The sequence below is a fragment of the Vicia villosa genome, linkage group LG2 (genome assembly GCF_029867415.1).
Source record: "Vicia villosa cultivar HV-30 ecotype Madison, WI linkage group LG2, Vvil1.0, whole genome shotgun sequence".
NCBI lineage: Eukaryota > Viridiplantae > Streptophyta > Magnoliopsida > Fabales > Fabaceae > Vicia > Vicia villosa.
This window is the reverse complement of record NC_081181.1, coordinates 14,287,857-14,308,983: the sequence shown is the minus strand read 5'-3', so window position 1 is coordinate 14,308,983 and position 21,127 is coordinate 14,287,857. Positions and strand designations below refer to the sequence as shown.

General features: G+C 31.7%; 1 protein-coding gene and 1 pseudogene across 1 annotated transcript; one reads left to right on the top strand and one right to left on the bottom strand.

The window, feature by feature from the left end:
• The window catches only part of LOC131648612 (uncharacterized), a 41,619-nt pseudogene extending 39,385 nt beyond the window's left edge, over positions 1–2,234 (bottom strand).
• A 14,799-nt stretch (positions 2,235–17,033) lies between these two features.
• LOC131648611 (agamous-like MADS-box protein AGL61) lies at positions 17,034–17,693 on the top strand. The gene has a single exon (XM_058918355.1). It carries the CDS (start codon positions 17,034–17,036, stop codon positions 17,691–17,693), a length of 660 nt encoding a protein of 219 aa, XP_058774338.1.
• The last annotated feature ends 3,434 nt before the right edge of the window (positions 17,694–21,127 follow it).

The following is a 21,127-nucleotide window of genomic DNA, read 5'->3' as shown; positions in this document are numbered from 1 at the left end:
CGTACAATCCTTCCCCGAACTACGTAGACTCTGATCCTCCATAAGGAGGTACGTAGGCACTTGGAAACAAGGCGAGTCCCCTTCCCTCTAAATCTCATTTTTTCCCGTTTCATTTCCCTTAATTATTTAACCCTCGAAAGCATAAACCTTACCTTAATACTCTTAGCCATAAAACTGTTAACCTTAGATTCAAAGCCATAGGAAGGGGTTGAGGGTGCCTAACACCTTCCCTCGACCTGAATATAGTATCTTACCCTGATCTCTTAATTGCGTAGGTTTCCTATTCGCCTTGGTAGAATAGGTGGCGACTCTAATCTTTAATTTTTAGGGCAAGTTGTTGCACATATTTGTAACAGCCAGAGTGCTGCGATTTGTAAGCCCAAGTCCAATTGGGATCAGGTTATAAGTAGGAAACTTTTGTAACCTAGTTTGAGATAGAAAACCTGGTTTTAACAATGTAATCATTAGGGTTTCTATAGGTAGACCACCTAGGTTGTGGAATGGCTGCCTTGTCCTTCTCGAAACCTGTGGGTTAGAGAAGTGATTGTCCTCACTCAAAACCTGTAGGTAAGAGTTGAGTATTGTAAGCTTGATTGAAGCTGTGAAGCAGCTCAAGTATGTGTTCATTGTTAATTGTGTAAATAACTGTTGCAGGGTTGTAACAGTTAGGTATCACCAGGGAGTGAGCAGAGGTTTTCTTATCTTGGATGGAGTTCTGAGATAGAGATTGCATTGGGTAATGGGTAGTGACTAGTTAAACCAGAGGTTGTTTATCTGTAAACTAGAGGTTGTTTATATAAAATAGTACTACTGAGAGTGGAATCTTCTTCCTGGCTTGGTAGCCCCAAGAGTAGGTAGTTAGACCGAACTGGGTTAACAATTAACTGTGTTATTTATCTTCTGCATTGTTTCTTCAGTTATGAATGTTATGACTTTTTCTATAACATCAGGTTCAGAAGTGTTAGCTGTTCCTATACATAACCATGTAAAAATAATAATCTGGTTATGTATGCTGAACATGTGTGATCCCAGGTCTCGTTGACTCTTTCCTAAGAGTAATCAAATAATGAGGGATTCTTGTATTCTGCTTGTGCTACATTAATAACAAATCAGATGTCTTGACATCAGGATTGACATCCAAGTCTGTCATACCAGAATTTTCACTAAATATACAATGCAAGAAATAGACAGAATTCAAAAATTAGGAGGTAACAAATTTTGGTTGTATTAAGACAGACTTACAGCGTTGAACAACTTGACCACTGAAAGAAATCGAAAGTAGTCCATGTTCACAACAAGAGTCAAATTAGTAAGAGGAAATGGAAGCCATTAATAAAAAATAAAAGAAACCTATATTTAGAAGAAAAATCAGTTCATTTACCTCCTTTGGTCACTACACTTATAAGAAACTTTTCGTGCGCGTCCAAATAAGAAGCAGGCTTGACATGTCCCTTTTCTGCTAGCTAAAATCAGCAATAAGATAGAAACTGTGAAATGGATAATATTTTGGGCAATGAAAATTGGAGATACACATAAATTTTAGTACTAATTAAGATATCATTAAAATCATCAGTCAAGTTGAAATTTAAAATTACCATCAACTTTTCCTTTTTTGCCTCTCCCTTGACCTTGCGCTCTGCCTCCTCTTCCACAAGCTTTTCTATAACAAGATTCTTTTGTGCTGAAAATACTGGACCCTGTAGAGATGTCCAAGTTTAAGAATGCCAATTTTATAATTCTCTAATAAACATTAGCATGTTGTATGATCATCTAGCTTACTAACAAGTCATCAGAAACACTTTTCTTTATAATACTCTTGAAGGCCATCTTGAATGCTTTACAACCTTGGGTAAATTTAGTAATTCCAGGCTGAATTTCATCACCATCTTCTTCTCCTTCATCCTTGGAGAAACTAACTTTTTTATCAATAGCATTCTTGTTCTGGGTTCTTTGACCTTCTGTTGCTCCTTCATCTTCAAACAGCTCTTCCCCTTCTGTAATTTTTTAGTTCTCACAGAAGCAGGAGGGGTAGCTGTCTCATCTTAACCATCAGAATTATACTCTCGTGCTCGGTTGTGGTAAAGTTTCTTCATTTTTTGATCAATTTTAACTTTCTTCTGTCCCCGTTGTTGCTACAACATCACTTTTGGTGACTTTTTGCGCCCTTGGTTCCTACCAAACTTGCTATTTCCCAAGCCTCTTCCAGATTCAACCACTTGTGTTTCTTCAGCCATTGAATTGCTTTTATAATTCAACCTATATGTAACAGTCATGAGCTGAGCTATTAAATATATGAAACACCAATTGATCATAAAATGTAAATATATAAGATGAATATTGATCGGTCACCATTTCTACCTAATTCCCATCATGTATTCGGTCTAAATCTATCGTTTCGGTAACATTTTGATCAGAGTTTTATTGTTTTTGTTTAAATATTTCATGTTTGGTTGCTTTTATATTTACTTTGCATTAGGTTTTAATTTGAGTTATTTAGATGTTTTTAATGCCGTTTGGTTGGTATTGTAAATGTTTCAGTTTTGGTTGAATAGTCTAAAGCGCCAATGTAACAATGGATGAAGCTGGGAAATGTTTTAAGATGAAATAATGATGGAGTCCAACACAACCCGTGTCTCCTGACACGGCCCGTGTCAAAAAGATGGCAACTTACCATACAAAAAATAGGGAGCTGACACGGCCGACCGTGTCGCCTGGTGTAACACCCCTTTTATACCCCAAAATAAATAAGCATATAATCAGAGAATAAACATGCATATAATTCAAAAGGGCGTCACATCGATGTTTTCAAAAACTAAAAGCTTTCAAAACCGACAGCATTTATTTATAAGATACAATACACCTGGTCATTTCAAATAACACTTAATATAGAATCACAATTTAACCTGGATATGCATTCACAGCGGAAATATAATACTCATGTGATTCATAATGATTCATGTCCCATACCATGATCATACATCAACTAATGGTCTCAAATCAACATAAGACATAATCAGAATGTTTGGCTTATAAGCCACTCAAAACGACAAGTAACCAACAAATAAGTTCACAAGTCGTAGCATAATACATAAGCAAATATAACATGAGTTCAATACATCTAGTCTACCCAGTGTTACATGACCAGAGCATCGACACACTACCTAGTCTACAGTAACCAAGGAAGAATCCCCGGCTAAGTCACGCACGAGCTACTAAACTCCAGAACCTGCATGTCGCCAAACGAGGGAAATATTAAAACAGAAGGGTGAGAATACGAACCATTATAAAGAAAGTATAACGGAATACAATGGTTAAATTAATAATTCCAGAAGTTGATCACACTAAGCATAACCATGTAATTAATAATTAAACAATATATATTTCACATGTTAACAAGTAATCAACAAGCACGAAGAGGATAACAATCCAATACCAATATTATATTCTCAATTATGCACACAACTACAATGATCACATAGTCGCGTATTTAACCAAACATGTATTCAAACATCACTCATTCCAATTATCAATCTCATACACATATCACAACACTATCAATGCACATAATCAACTATCACATAACTCTAATATGACTCAATGCATGATATGTGACGCTATGCATGTGGTACCGCAATGTGAACCCAACGTTTCACCGCTTTCCAATTCAACATCTAGAATCCAAGCCACGCTTCCGATCCGGACAAGACCAAAGCCCACCAAAACGTAAACATATAGTTTACCGCTTCCGATTCACTCTAGAATCTAAGCCTCGCTTTTGTTTCAAAGCAAACCACCTTTGTTTCAAGGCACACCATGATATGAATGTATGTACAATGTCAACAAGCATATGCAATTAAGATCATCTCTACCATCTTAATATTTAGCATATCACAATAATCCAACCCTATGAATTATCCACAATATTGTACACAACATTCTCATCACATAAGCATTATTCACATATAATAGCCAACACACAATTTCAATCCACCGTTTCAATTAACACAAGCAATTAATACTATCACATGCTAACTCACAACTTATCAATTATATAGGATTTACTCACTTTCATATTAAACCAACAAGTCATTAGGATTTATTCCATCTAACTACTCATAGAAAATTCAATCTTAGAACAATAATAGAAGCATATCCATATATCACTTATATTAGGAGCCTACTGTTTTAATACTAATTCAATTACATAAATTATACTCATTTACTAATTACTATACACATATATTTAATTGCATGTAATTCAAGTACTTAAGTAGTATAGGATGCCCATTTAAATTGGCAAAGGTTTCACTAACAGTAGCCAACCCAAAACAGAAACAGTATGAACAGGGCATTCTACAAGGAGCTAAAACAGAACGGAAATGAAAAGAAAGAAAAAGTGGCTGGCAATGACACTCGTCATAGGTGAGGGAATGTAAAGGAGTGGAGAGACACGGCCCCCATTGTCGGTCGTCAACCAAGCCTCTCCGTCGTCCGTCAATGCCAAATCCTTGTCGTCCGTCATCTTGTAACTCCAAAAGAGTATCACGCGAGACATCACTTGGCCTAACTATGCACCACGCCCAGTTTCATTTTCCAGAATCATAATAATACAGAACAGTAATGTATGAACTTCATTTTCAACTTCCAATTATTTTCAAACAGGAATCATACGGACAGATTGAAACATATATTTCTATACGATTCAGCTATGAACAAAGACAATTAAATTAATCTATCAATTACCCCATTATACTAGCCCACAATGATTAGGGATTCTCCCCCTTACCTCTTGATTTCTCCTCCAAAACCCTAGTTCCTCTTCTTGTTCCTCTCCTCCACTTCTATTCTTCCAAAACCAGCAAAATGAACTAATGATTCTCCTACTCCTCATTTCCCTTCTTACTATTCTTATTTATTATTTGGGCTTAAAATGAATAACACCTCCTAATTGCTTATAACTCCAACAAATAGGCCCAATTAATACTAACTCTCTAATAACTTAATTAACCCACTTAAACACAATTGCACACAAGTCTAATTAATTAAACTAATAATTATATCACATAACGATTAAATAATTAATTAACACACCAATTAGTATAAAATAGTATAATAAAATAAATACTATAAAAGAAAAAACGGGCTGTTACACCTGGCACGACCCGTGTCAGCAGGTCAAAAAATAATAGAAAAACACCAAAGAGGCCAACACGGCCCGTGTCTCCTAACACGGCCCGTGTCTCCTGACACGGCTCGTGTCATCAAGCGCGTCAGATTTTCTATCATAGGGTTTTTTCATTAAAACTTAATCTTGAGGGCATTTTAGACATTCTATTGGCTGGGATTTGTGTTGAAACTATTTAGGTTAGTTTTTGAGAATTATTTTGGGATCTTTTTGGCACACGGAGAATTATACGATTGAGAAGAGAAGCCTATGCAATTGGAGAAGAACGGAGAACTTTCATGAGCAGAAGCAATTGGAGATCAAAGTTCATCATCCATATTGTAATGTCTTTATTTGATATCTATGTAACTTGTGTGAATGATACGAGTATAAGGTTTTTAACGCTTTCCTCATCAGACCAACATGATTGATATATGACTAACAATTAGGATGGACCTCCATTGTTAGGGTTTTTATACCATTAGACTATAGTAGATATCACCTAGGTCTAGAGATACCCTATAGTAACCGGAACATTCTTGATAATAATAATGCTTGATTTCATCACTAATTTCGAAGGACTTTGGGATTAGAATTGAATGTTCAAAGGTTTGCCCAGGACTTAGGAGCAAACACCCTTAAGAACCGGTAATTGATAAGTTGGATTTTATTATGAAACAAGGGTTCAGAATTGCTACATGTTAATGCACACACCTACCCTGGCATGTTACTCTTATTTGGCCAAATACAGCTTTTACTTTTATTTGCAATTGAATTCATAATTTCCAAACCAAAAACCCCAAGGATTTTTGTTTAATTGAATTAAAACACAACTCTATAACATCACGCAGTCCTTGAGATCGATACTTTGGGATTTCCCATTATTACTACATTGGCAGATTAGTACACTTGCTAATTTATCGATCAAATATGGATCAACTCTCACTGATTCTGAGGACGGTGAGAAACTCCGGCGAGTTGAGCCACTTGATGGAGCTGCTGAGTTTTCTGGCAAGTTGAGCCACTTGATGGAGCTACTGAGTTTTCTACGACGTCTAAAGATGCCCGCCTGCTGATTTTTGTGTTGGTTTAGGGTTTTAGGGGTTTTATTTTATTTATTTTAAAAATTGTTAAATTAAAAATGTGTATTTTTTCTCTTCAAAAGGAAAAGGAATAGTATTAAGAGAAAATAAACAACTATTTCTAGCTGTCCCGCAGAATTGTAGGAAACAATCTAATCTATGAAATAGAAACAGGATTTAACGGAGATATATAAATCCAGGGAACTGATATCTATATTCATATTTTAAACCAAATGCATCAATTTTTTTTACCCAACTTTCTCGGACCAGAGGGAGTCATCGTAATTAGAGATTATCCTTGCCTTTCTCTAAATCTTACTTACAAGTTACAAAGTTTACCAATCATGCTAATTTAACTGATTTACTAATTTATAGGATATAAGATCAATTCTTATCTCTCTATGATAAGTTTATGTTAATAGAGAAATTTCAACCTCATAAAATCCCACTCATCTTTCTCTACACAATTTCAAAAATCAACTTGATGCATATTGCAGCTTAACATTGTCACAGCAAATTCGTTGAACAAAAACACTAATTCAATTTTATACATGAGAATCAAATCAAACAGGCTGTGATCAAAGAAGTTGCATGATTGCATCAACTGTGTTGACAAGATACTATACAATACTTCACATGAAAACACAAATGAGGCATATAATATCAAGTATCCCTACTTTTATTTGGGTTTATTTGAGAGTTTGGAGGGGAGGGAAAAAGTGAGAAAGTTTTCACCTTTTTTCAGAGAATTATAATAAACATATATTGGATTCGAAAATTTTATCTAAACCCTCTAAAATCATCTTTCAATACAACTTTTGAGCTCTCCATTTTAGGAGATTTTTGTATTATGAAGAAAAATAAACTCCTGCATTAAAGTTGGGAAACTATGATTTCTTTCATTTCTCTTTCCATGTTCCTTTTACTCTAAGTTCTCTTCTCTTAAACTCCCAAACAAACACTAAAAGAACTGGAAGTACAATCCTACTTAGTCATATACATAATAAAACCTATAACTTTATCTACGTAACATTATTATTTATTTGAATACTCTTACACAAAAACCAAAGCAGTGTGTACATCAAAATTTCGAAACATAACACATTGAAATCACATATTCTGCCGGGTGGCACTTTGTTTACAAGATAAAGATGCTTATATGGCATCTTAAATGGCTAGCTTATTCATATTAAACTATCAATCAGAATTATTAATCCTGGATAGTGGAGCGGAGCGGCCGACCTCCGGGAATGGGAATAGCGGGATATAGGATAGCGGGCTAATTATATAAAAATTATATTTTTATATATAAAAATATATAGGAATAAGTAATTTTATATATAAAAATATGAGAAATTATACATATATAAAATTATTATTATTTCTATTATTTTATTATTTATTTTTTTTATAAAAAATCATATTATTATATGGTATACAGCTGTTATTATAACATTGGGTTTTGAAAAGTCACTTTTGACTTATACACCTATGTTACAGCTAGCAATGGCTTTTAAAAGTAACATTAAATATAATAATATAATATTCTCTCCACCGTTTCATCTTCTTCTCTAGTATTCTTCATCTTATTTCTCTTCCGATTCTTCTTCTTTCTTCTTTTCTATCTCTATTTTTCATCTTTTCTCTTTCAATTCTTCATCTTTTCTCTCCACCGGCTCAGTTTAACACTCAAAATGCACTCAAAGAACTTGAAAATAAGAAAACAAGTCAAGTTAAAAAGAAAAAAAACAGAATGGATTCGGAGCCGCTCCGCCCGGGAATGAACCGCGATCCGCGACCCGGGATCTCGGCTGTAGCGGACGCTACACCATCTCCGCCACCGCACCCTGTGTCTCGCGCGGGAGGGGGCCGCACCGCTCCGGGGCGCCGCTATAGCGGCCATAGCGGCCGGGAATGACAACTCTGCTATCAATAGATAGATATATAACATAATTTAAATACTTTGAAAACCTTCTTCAAATATCAGAATGATGGGAACATATAATTCATTTGAAGTCTACCTTTGTTCCTATGCAGGACTCACATAATAAGAATTGAATTTGGAATATAAAACATTGAATTAATTCTATGATTTTGTCAATTCCAGCATACACAACATATCAATAAATCATTTCATCTCTAAAGGAAGAAAGAGACCTAGTAAATGTTAAATACAAGTGATCAACAAGTCAAATCCCAACAAAAATAGCAAGTAAGACCCATTCTTCAAACACTTAGGTTATGTTTGGGAGTTTGGAGGGGAGGGGAAGGCTTCAAAAAACAAAAATTTTAAAAAATATAGGAAAATATTTGACATTTTTTGAAAAAATGATTTTGTTTAGAATGATAAAAGAGTCATTATCATTAACATATTTTTAATTTTGGGAATACTATAACAACCTAAAAGATATTTGGAACATTTATGTAAGCCCTTCAAAACCCTCCAAAACCCTCCTTCAATACAATTTTTGAGTTCCCCCATTTTATGGGGTTTTTGGTGTTATGAATAAACTCAAACCCTCCAAAACCCTCCTACCCAAAATCTTTTTATCCTTTTCACCCAATTCTTCCTATTTTTCAAAACCCTCCCCTCCCTTCCCCTCCAAACTCCCAAACATAGCCTTAGCAACAGAACCATAAATAGTTATGCTTAATCCCCGGACACATGACTAGGCAAATGGATTAAAATTATAAGAAAGTTTAACTAGTTTGTATAACTGTACAGAAAACCTGAAATTTGTGATGTCAAATTGCACACTAAACTCTAATGTAATACAATATATAACTATCTTGTTTTGTATATAGCTGCCATGCCTACCTAGACCTTGAGCATGGCTTAACCCTTGAATTGAAAGGAAATTGAAGAATCTTAACTAAATAAAGAAGAACCGAACTTCAATTGGAGTATTCGGTTCAACAGAAGAAGAAAAAAGACAAACTTATCTAAAAGATATCGAGAAAGAGAGTTGAGGAATATTCGAATTTCTAGGTTAAATTTTGCAAGGAATTTCTGTTGGTGAATTAATTTATCCCTGAGTGTTAGCTGATGCTTCATGGGCTGCTTATGAAATTGTTTAGTAATGTTTTAAAGAAACCTTTCAAACTTATAGATACTTAGATAGACATCAAACTGTTAAAAAGCACATCTTTGATAGCTTTAATTGTAACTTAGAAGAAGGCCTTTGTTTAGAGTAATAACTAGCAGGAAGCTGGCATTCAAGCTTTGCCCGCGACACGAGGTTTCTAATCTTTTGCAGCTATGGTTAAGGCTAAGTCAGCTACAATTCTAAACCATATCGAATATCGCGACTTAACCATCATTACCATAGTGATTAAAACGCTCAACACAGAGATATGACAACAATTGTGTTCGACTAGGCATTTCAACAAACAAGTGATGTGCACATTCCAAATATGCAAATTCTTAAAGATAAAAAATTAAAAAAGCAAAAGAAAAACTTCAGAAACTAAAAAAACGCTACGACAAACATAACAGTACAAAAAATTCTGAAGAAGAAAACTAATAAACTACCATGTATGAAATTAAGAAAGAGGGAGAAAGTTACGAGAAGCTGAAAATTCGGAGTTGAAGCCGTTGAGAGTGTGCGGTAACTGCTAAGGTGGAGAAAGGGTGAGACTGGTGGTGCGGTTAGGGTTTGGTTGTGTGCGTCCAAGCAACAACGGCGGCCGGGATTATATGGAGAGGGAAAATCTGTTGTACATGTATCATGTATGTAGTATGGCTTTGTTTCGATGTCTCTTGTTAGTTTTTTTTAATTAATTTTGGGTAAAATAAATTATCTTTTTTTTGCTTGTAGAAAAATATAATAATAAATCATTAAGTAAAATTGCACCAGAGATTTTCATTTTTCTAAGGTAAGAAAATTAACTTTTAGACTGTAAAATAAATAAGTATTTATGTATCAATTATTTTTAAAATTATAAATAAATTTAAATTATTTTAATATAAATTATAAATTCTCTTCTTAGACTATTTTTTTATTGAAAGAAAGAGTGAAAGAAAGAGACGGGCGAGGCATAACAATTATAAACTCTATTTTTTCACTCAATTATTCTTTTTTTTTCTTCAAAATCTTTCCTCGTGTTCTTCTCCAAACTCTCAAAAATAAAGCATAAAGAAATGACATAATTTATGGATGATTTAGAATGGATTTGAGTGTTATTATGTCTGGCTTGATTTTAAGCATAACAAATAGCATAGATAATAAAATACATAGTAGCTGAAATCACAATTTTACCTTGAGGGCAGCAAGCTTTATTTCAAGTTTTCAGAATATGAGTAATTGAGAGTCTGTTGAGTTGCATGTTAATCGAAGCGCTTAGCTAATTCCATAGGTGTTAGGCAAAGGTGTGGGAGAGGAAAATATGCTTATAAGTTTCCCCAATTTTAAGACACAAAATGCATATAAAAGTTATTGAACAAACTCTATCCATGATATTCTCATATTTTGAGTATGCAAGTTTTCTAAATTAGCTTAGACTAGAGAGCCTTCTAACTCACTGGCATCAAAAAAGAGTAGGAGTCATATAATTTGTGGAAACTTTTGAATAATTCTCCATTAAGAATTACGAATGAAGTTTATAACTTTGGAGTTGGGACCCTCTCCATTTCTCAAAAGAAATGGAGAATACCATTACTAATGTTTTCATGTATAAAAATCAAATTATACAAATATATGTCACATTATTCAAGAATTATATGCATTATTTACTAATACTTTAGTAATGGTATTCTCCATTTCTTTTGAGAAATGAAGAGGATCCCAACTCATAACTTTGGATTGCAGGGATTATTTGACATGATCATGAAACAAAATTAAATTAGATAAGGGGCAGCCACACCATGAATCATTCCAAAATTAACTAGCTGGACTCTATGAGCTATTATTAACATTGAACCTTTTCAAGAAGATGTACCACTTTAGGTTTACCCTTGAAAAATAGGACTCCTAAATAAATAAAAAAGACTATGAAGCCCAAAAATTGATAAATAAAAACAAGCCTTGAATAAGAACTAATAATTTCATTAGAAGTTTAGCATTGAAAGGTTCTCCATAACAAAACTCTTAGGAGTTCTTCATGATTTTCAGCTTGTACAGTGCCGATGAAACCACTCTTTTTAATAATGTTTAAGATTAATCTATCATACGGTATTTCTCCATCAAAATAATTTCTAGTTCTTAGAATGCACAAACCCATGACTCAAGGACGACTTCATTAAGATTAACCACAAATTTCTTATGCGAAGTGATTAAGAGTTAGGCTTACAACACCAACTAGGGTTGAATGTCCAAGTCATTAAGAGTTAGGCTTACAACCCCAACTATTAGTTCCACAAAGAATGGTCAAGTCTTTATCTTAGCAAATAAAGGTGGGCTTTTCAGAATTATGAATTACAATACTCCATATGTTGTCTATAGAAATCAACAACCAGCTATTTTCTTGTAGCGTGTGTAGATAGTGAGAGCTATGGGAGGAAGTTGAATACATTTATTCATCCATAACTTTTTTTTCAACGATAAATATAATATGTCATATAAAACAAAGGGCGGCTAAAAGATCATAAGAGTACAAATAATGATAAAATCAGGAGGCACGAGATGTACCAAGTTGATACTGCTAAAAACAACAACGAATAATAATAAAAACAATCGCAAAACAAAAAGAAAACCTCCAAACATAAACAAATAAAAACCAGCCAAAAAAACTTGGCAACAAACAAAAAAACCACAATAATAAACACCACCAATGAGTAAGAGAAAATGTGCTAAAGCTCAACCCTAAATAAACCATCATTAATAGAAACAAAGAGCTCTAGGGAAAACACCAAGAGTGCTCCACCCCAAGAGCAAAGTTAAAGACTCTCAAACCACTATTCATTCAGATAGAGGATATGGTTTTCAATCCAAGTAGGGAAAGCATAGAAGATGGTTACAGACCTGCTAAGATACAATTTATAAGTTAGGAAAATACTCTTTTCTTCCATATCCTTTACATTAGTTGACGATTTTCAAAAAATAATATCTTTTCAGGATTTCCAAATTGAGCAAAAATTTGAATGCCAGAACATGGTGAGCCCATCCAAAACCCTAGGCCCTTCTCTCAACGAGAAAAATAACTCAAAAAGCACCCTAAGATCCTTAGGAAGAACTAAAAACAACCCAACCACCTAAATATCATATACCACGCAAACTTCACCACCTCATAAGTTACAAATAAATGAGAAACTAAATATGCTGACCCTTGCACATAACACAAAAGATAATATTCGAAAAAACTAAAATCATACACATACAGAAATTTTCTATAATATGGATATTATCGTGCAATAATTGCCAAGAAAAAACAACCACTTAATAGGTAGCCCAAAAAAAATTAAGTTAAAGGAAGAATAAAGTCCACACTAAGAGAAAAAAGACTAGAGGGGAGATTTTTCTTTAGGAGGGTAGAATAAGTTGAGACTATAGAAAACACATCATCCTTAACAAGTCTCCACCACCACTAATCATTAGCGGATAGAAGGTGATTCTAAGATTTCTTGGGTTAAGTGGCTTGATATTTTCAAACATAAGCAGATAGAATATATGGGTGTCTAGGATCTCCACTAGGTAAATTTGGCCCTTTTAGGAAAATTGTAGTGGAAATTGTTCTCTGATGCATCTGGTCTCTAGTGTAATGTCATATATGCTATATATGGAGTTCATGATGTTTTCTTATTTATGTTGAGGGGGTGGGGGTAGGCGCTCTGGTCTTTATATTTTGTTTTATTCTTTTGAATCAAACTTGTTGAGGTTTTTTTTGGTGTTTATCTCATAACAAGTACAATCAAATTGACAGGGTCTTAATAAATGTTGGAATTCCTACCTTTCTACACCTCATAAGGAGTCTTATTAAATATATGTCTAATATAAACCATATTTTGAATTTAACATGTTGTATTTACATCTTTTTTTCTAAAAGTGTTTAACAATATTTTTCTTGTTTATCATGGTTTAATCATTTCTTGAAAGATCTATTTTTCCTTTCTACAACTCCATGTTGTTATGGAGCTCTATGATTGAAGATATAATGAAAAAAAATCATTTTCTTCACAGTTTGTTTCAAAAGGTTAATATTTTCAATTTCTCCACCATGACCACCTCTAATAGTTACAACATTCAAGTCTTTTTAAACTTACATTTGATTGCATAATACTGAAAAACACATAATGAGACTCATCCTTGTGTCTTAATAATTTGATCCATATCCATCTGTTGTAGTCATCAACGATGATAATTCCATACTTCTTACCATTAGATGAAGTCACTTTTCACCTACCTAAACAAGTAAATGTCTAAGAACTCTAGTGGTATAGATGAAGAAATAATAATTTTAGAATAAAAATAAGTTTTAACAAGTTTTCCTTTTTGACATGCCTAAAAAATAGAATTTGATTGATAATTTAAATTAGGCAAACCTCTCCTAATATCAACCTTGTTTAGCTTTGAGATTAATCTAGATGTTCTTTACTTAAAAATTTTTTTTTCAAGTTGATTCTCAAATGTTTATTCAAATATTCAAAATATTGCTTAGTTTTTTTAATAAAATTGTGAGAAGTTGAATCTTTGTATTGCTTCCTTTTTGTTGATTCTTTTCTTGATCTTTGATAAAGGAGCTATTGTAATATTTATACAATTGCAACAAACTATTTTTCATCCTTGTGCTTACAACATGTATTGTAGTGCATTACATTGTATTTTTTATGATGCAAAGCTTGTGACTATCACTTAACTATCTTTCAAATTTGAAATATTAATGTTGAGAGGAAAATTATCAAAGTTATTCTCTAGAGAATAAACTTCATTGATGATCACTAGAGGAATTATCTCAACAAATAATGACAACTCGATCTCATAACACAAGATAAAATAATTGACTTTATGCTTTGAGTTCAGTAGAGGAAACAGATGATTTACTTGTGTAATCATGACCAAATGATAACGTTGATAACATGTACTAGTAGGTATCAGAGGGAAGTCTTCATGACACACGCTCATAGGATGCTTCAACAAATGGAGTACTAAGATGCCTATAATCATTGGTCAAATGATATTTTTCGAATTCATCTTAAGATCATTTAGCAGCAAAATTACATTAAACTAAAAGCTCTGAACTAATTAATATTATCAACTAAATTTAAAATATAAATTTGAAGCCTAAAAATATTTGAGGCCTAAGACAACTGTCTCACATGCTACCTCACTTGCAGCCTGTTGGACTGACCTTAGTTACGAGTTTGAGGATTTATCCTGCCACCCCATAATTTGATCTAACACCTCCATAAAAGTAGTGTTTTTATCCTTCGTGAATTTTATAGTTGTTAGAAAAATTCCGTGTTTACCGGATATTTGAAATTTTACCAGATTTTTAGGGGGGTCTATGAGTTTTTACCCGATTTTTTGAGGGATCTATGAGTTTTTACCGGATTTTTGAAAAACAGATGTAAAACACATACCTTTTACACCTGTTTTTAAAGACCATGTGTGAAATCATATATTATTCCAGAAATCTATGATTTTATATCGGATTTTTAAAAAAAATAGTGTAAAATCATACTTTTTACACATGATTTATCTAATATGCGGTATAAAATACTAATTTTCTTGAAAAAATATGATTTTTTATCGAGTTTTTCAAATATGTCTGAAAACTACAAAACATATCGAATTTTTTGAAAAATTTGATAGTGTTAATTTTTTTTGTCTATCTAATATGAACTATCAAATTTTTCAAAAAAATCCAAGAAATTATTATAAAAAATACCCGATTTGTCAAAAGATAAGGTATGTTAAATTCATTTGTTCTAAACTCGATAAAAATGCAATTCGAATTTTTTAAATAAACCATCAAAATTTTCAATTGTTACCAAAAATTTTATTTGTTATACCCGATTTTTTATGCGCACTTTTTAGCTAAAATTTTGTCAAAAATAATATGAATATTAACGAAAATTATGGGGCGTCCGAACAAATTGTGGGTGTGACAGGATAAATCTTCCCCGAGTTTGCAACAAGTTCAAACTATCAAATTAATTTGTTTTAAGATCAAATACCGATTTTTTAAAAAATAAATAAATAAAAACACCTACTAAATACTATGTTCAAAATGATTACCTAAAGCTTCCTTCCCAAAATGTTAATAAAACCCTTTCAAATAGCTTATTATAGCAACAAGGCGTAACTGGAAATTTCAAGAAGTCTATCAATTGATGAATCTTTATTAGATGCTGCCTAAATTTATATGAAGCCCAATTAGAAACATAAATTTTAAGCCTTGCAAAAATTTGAAAATTTATTCAAAAAAAGTAATTAAATAAAATGTAGTTTAATTACTTTGATAAAAAAATTGTTGTTCAATATAATTGCCTATGTCCTATTTTATTCAACAAAACGATACATGTGTGTGTAAGAAAAAGTTTCCAGATTGAAATTATGACATGATAATGTTATGTGTTAGTTTTGGTAATGCAAAAAAATTATAAATTTTTTTTTAAAAAAATTTACTATTAAAGATTTCTTCTCAAAAAACTTAAAAATATATTTAAAAATAATTTTTTTAACTAATAGAAAATTTAGAAATATTGTTCAACTATCCATTGACGCGCTTGGATTATTACCAAATCATTGTAATAATGTGTATAACAAAATTGGATTGAATTCCTTCAAAACATATATAAATTTTATCTTTTGTTAACTGAGAAAATATTTTAATGAATTAATGGAAAATATTTTTCTAGTCAATTATTACAAATTTTAAAGGAAAAATAAGTCATTTTTGTTAAGAAATCAAACATTAAAAAAATATTTAATAAAAAAAAGATATTAGAAAAATAAGAGGTCCAAGTACACCACCTTTTAAAATTTTATTTATTGAGAATAATATTAATGAAAATATTTTATTTATTATAAAAATATTTTAGGAAAACATTTTATTTATTAGAAAATATTTTTAGAAAATAATTTTATATTGAAAGTAGTTTTTATGCTTTATAATAAAAACGTTATGAATAAGGCTGCATATTTACTTGAATTTTATTGTCCATTTATGTGTGGTTATAATAACTTTAAGCTAACTTATTAGAGACCTACTAATTATGTTTTAAATGGTGGTAAAGAAAACAATTATGTTGCTTAGATTTTTAATAATAAATTTCATTGGATCCAATTTTAGAGTGGTTTGGCTAACAACCTTCTCCAAAATAATATTTCTATAAAAATTAATAGTCTTCAAAATTTTAATATTTCCGTGTAAAAAATGTTTAATATTTAAATTTTAAAAAGGAAAAATAATAATTTTAAATTAAATAATAAATATAAATGTATTTTGATTTTTAAAATATGCTTTTCAATTAAAAAAATTCTATATGAAAATTATAAACATAATGCATTTAATATCAAAAATTTAATATTGTGTTGTAATTTTTGCAATCATGTTTTTTATTGCATAAGTGTAGTATTGCAATGATAAAAATCCTTCTAAGATGCCAACCAATTCTATCTCATACATCAATTGAGTATTAAGATGAAAGATTATATAACTTCCTAGTTTTAGACAAATAATAAAAAGAAATAAAATACATCAAAGGAAAATTAATTGAGTTAAACCTAAATCAAAAAAAAATATGTATATATACTCATGTTAGTTTTCCATCTTGAAACCCAACAAAAACGGATTTTAATTTTCTTATTGTTGTTTCTTTTCCACTTCTCAACTCATTTCTTTTCACCATGTCAAAGAAGAAATCTAGCTTAGGGAGACAAAAAATTCCTATTGAAAAAATACCAAAAAAAAGTCATTTGCAAGTTACTTTCTCTAAACGCCGTTCAGGGCTATTCAAAAAAGCTAGTGAACTTTGCACTCTCTGTGGCGTTGAAATTGCAATGATAGTTTTCTCTCCAGCTGACAAGGCATTTTCATTTGGCCATCCAGAAGTCGAGTCTATTGTTGATCGTTTTTTGACTCGCAATCCTCCACCAGAATCCAGTACTCTCCAACTTGTCGAGGCTCATAGAAATGCTAATGTTCGTGATCTCAACATTCAATTGACTCAACTTCTTAACCATTTGGAGATTGAAAAGAAACAAGGGGAGGAGATAGAGCAAGCGAGGAAAGTTAGGCAAAGCCAATTTTGGTGGGAGAGTCCAATTGATGAGCTTGCCTTGAATGAATTGGTTCAATTAAAGGGATCTATTGAGGAGTTAAAGAAGAATATGGGAAAATTTGCTAACAAATGCATCATAGAACAATCTAATGCATCTTCATCAAACATGGGAGGAGTTAAAGGATTTGGACGTTATGATTCATTTGACAACAAATTTGGGCTTGGAATCAATCTTGTTCCCACATATCCTAATGCCTATTTTGGTTTTCAAAATGGGTATCTTTGAACTTGTTTTGTGGTTTGGTTATTGATTATGAGGAGTTAATTACATTATGCATGGTACTTCACTAGTTATTTATTTTCTATTGTTTCTTTTTTCTAATAAAATTTGCAAGGTGACAAGTATGGTTGAAAATAATTCTTCCTTTTTCCAAGGATTTTTGGCAATAAAATTCCACATTCTCGTCTATTGTATTTTTTTTAAAATTGTAGTATATGATTTTTTATATTCATAGAAGTGATTTCCACTAGCACATATATAAAAGTAGTAGTATTTAAATTTATGTGATCCCTTTTCTAAGAAAAAAAATGAAAGTGACACAATCCACCATTAGAATGTACAACAATATCAATATTGTAATATAAATAATGTTTCATTTTCTTCCACCTAATCTGAATTCAAGAAAACTATACATGTAAAGTGTTAAGGTGATGAAGCATCCAAAAACACTTTTAGCCTTGTTACTTATTGAGATGCTTTGGGAATCTGAGTTTGCATCTCTTTATTTTGCATGTAATGTTGGGCCAAAGTTTATTAGAGCCATGATAATGAATTGCTGAAAATAATTGTTGTTATGCCAATATAGTTACTAGTTAGGAAGTAAAATTAAGGTGTTAGACGAAAGATTAATTGTTGGGATTATATAGTCGGTTGTTTGGAATAACTGGTAATGAGGAATACAATATTGTTAAGCGGAAGCATTTTCAATTTTGATGAGTGTTTCAGTATAATAGTGACAGTCTTTTAAAAATAATTTCGTTCAATTAATGTTTCATTTGTGTCCAGTAATTTTTATTTTTGGAACATTTTATCTCTATCATGTATAAAGAGGTAAAGATCGGTCGTTTGAAATCTTATTATGATTAATACCATTACTTATTAAAAAAAGTTATGAGGTAAAATCAACCCATAATTTTGCAACACAATTTGTTTTAAAAACACAATGGGAAATAATTATAAAAAAAAATTAAAAAAAAAAATCATTTTATTCAGTAAATTATTGAGTAAAAATCACTCATTAGTTAATTATGATTAAAAAACAGTTAAACCATTTTAACTTGCATATAGTGTACTAGATGATACACATAATAGCGAACCAAACTGTTAAATATTTGTGTAAATATGTCGATAGCTAGCTATTATTAGTACAAATCTTATTTATTTTGAAGTTTATATTTTCATGTATATATTTATGAAGAGAATCCTATGAATCCAATTATTTTTGCCGAGTCTAATTAACGGATTTTAATGCTAAACACCAAAAAGTATAGTTAACATCTCACATGTTATTGTTTTTGCAAAAGTCAAAATCTTTTAATAATGTTTAACAAGGTAAATAAGAGGACATCAACATTATGATTTAAGGTTTTATTACTTTTGTAATCTTGAACTTAATTTAATAAGATGATTATATTAAGATAAGATTGCATTTTTTACAATATGATATTATTAGTCTAGTTACTCATAGAGGCAACATAATTTTGTTGTACTTAACATTTTTATAGTATATTTTTTTAATACTAAACATCCCATATATTTTGAAAGGAAAAATAATATTAATAAAATAGTGTAAAAAGGTCAAATAGAGTATATGGAGCGAAATTATTGGCATAAGATGTACTAAAAGATACAACAATAAAATTAAGCAAATACAAATAATATAAGAAAAAAAGTTTACAAGAGCATAACAAAACAAGTCACCACAAGACAACTCTAAGAAAAAATGACCTCTAAGAACTGCACATAAAAAAGGATTAAACTAGAGCTGAAATTAAATGGGCCACCAACACGGGATCAAGACCATCAAGGGAAGTAGAAGTGTTCAAAACCAAACCGGCCAATAGAAAACAGCAAAACCGAACCAAATCAAATCAAAACCGCAAAAAACCGTATTTGGTTCGGATGTGTTTGAGCCGTTTTTTAACAAACCGCGCGGTTCGGTTTACAGTTTGTATTTTACAAACCGAACCAAACCGCATTATATTACAACCCCCAAAACTTTAATTAACTTATATTCATCCCAAACTCAAACCTATTATGCCTTAGCCTTACGATTACGAATGATTTTATCTTCCTCACACTTAAGGTTTCAGTTTAAGTCTTCTCAAATATCTCCTAGCGGTATTGTGCCATTCTTCTCATCTTCTTTCCCAAGTACATATCACCTATTCTTTTCTAGTCTTTCATCTCTTAAGTTCTTTCTTTTTCATCTTATTATTTTTATTCTACTGTTCTCTCTTCCAATTACGTTTTTAATGTTCCTCTTCTTATCTAATCTCTCATCTCTTCTGCTCTTTCTTTTTCATCTTCTCTAATATTTCATCTCCTCTTTTTTCTATTTCATTATAATGTTTTTGATATTATCTTTTGCTACTATTTTATATTTTTTTATTCCACTTTTATCTAATATTATTTTTGTATATTAAATGGAAAGTTGATATCTAAATATCATGAATTTTGTTGTTATTTGATAACGCATAAATGACTAAATACAAAGTTATGTTGTCATCTATATGTATATGTATGACTCAATAAATTTTTCTAAAAAAAAACCGAACCAATCCAAACCGCATTGGTTTGGTTTGGTTCGGTTTTATTTCCAAAAGCCAACCGAACCACACAATTTTTTCTCTTGCGGTTCGAATGATTTTTTACGTCAAAACCGTCCAAACCGCACCGCGAACACCCCTTAAGGGAAAAAGGAAAGAAACACATTCTCAACCTTGTCAAAATATTAACCCACTATTGATTAATCTAAATGATATGGCTTTGAAGTCATTCTATGAAGGTGTAAGAGTTCTTTACTGATCTCCCTCAAAAACCATTTCCAAGTCAAAAAAATACTAATCTTTTCCACTTGTTTTAAGTTTCTTGAAAACCCAAAAAAAACAATCTCATTTCAATCTCTCCAGATGGTCCAGTCCATGGTATACTATATCTTATGAAAGGAAAAACTATCTACCACCGCAACCAATTGAAAATCCTATACCAAAAACTCCACAAATATGAACAAATAAGAAATCGACTTAATCAAAACACCACAAATATGACACGAGGTGATAGTATGGCTCATAATCACCTTTCTCTTGAATAAATACTCTCCGAAGGAGAAACTTTCAAGAAAAAATAATCACGTTAGAAGGTGCCCAACTTCCCCAAATGAGGGGAAGAGGCATATTACCTATAGAGGATAGGTGACTAGAAAAAAAAAATGCCAAAATAAAATGATAAATAGAGGACACCAAGAAATCACCATCCAAAGCAAGCTTCCAAATTTACTTATCTTCTTCAAATGAAAAAATATGTCCTCGAATGAATGAGAGGAATTCAAGGATGGCAGGTTCCTCATAAATGAAAAAATACCCCTTCCACATGAAGTCTCAAATGAGGGTCTCATCAACCCACCTCCATACGTCTTCCACACTTCCCTCAAGATAATA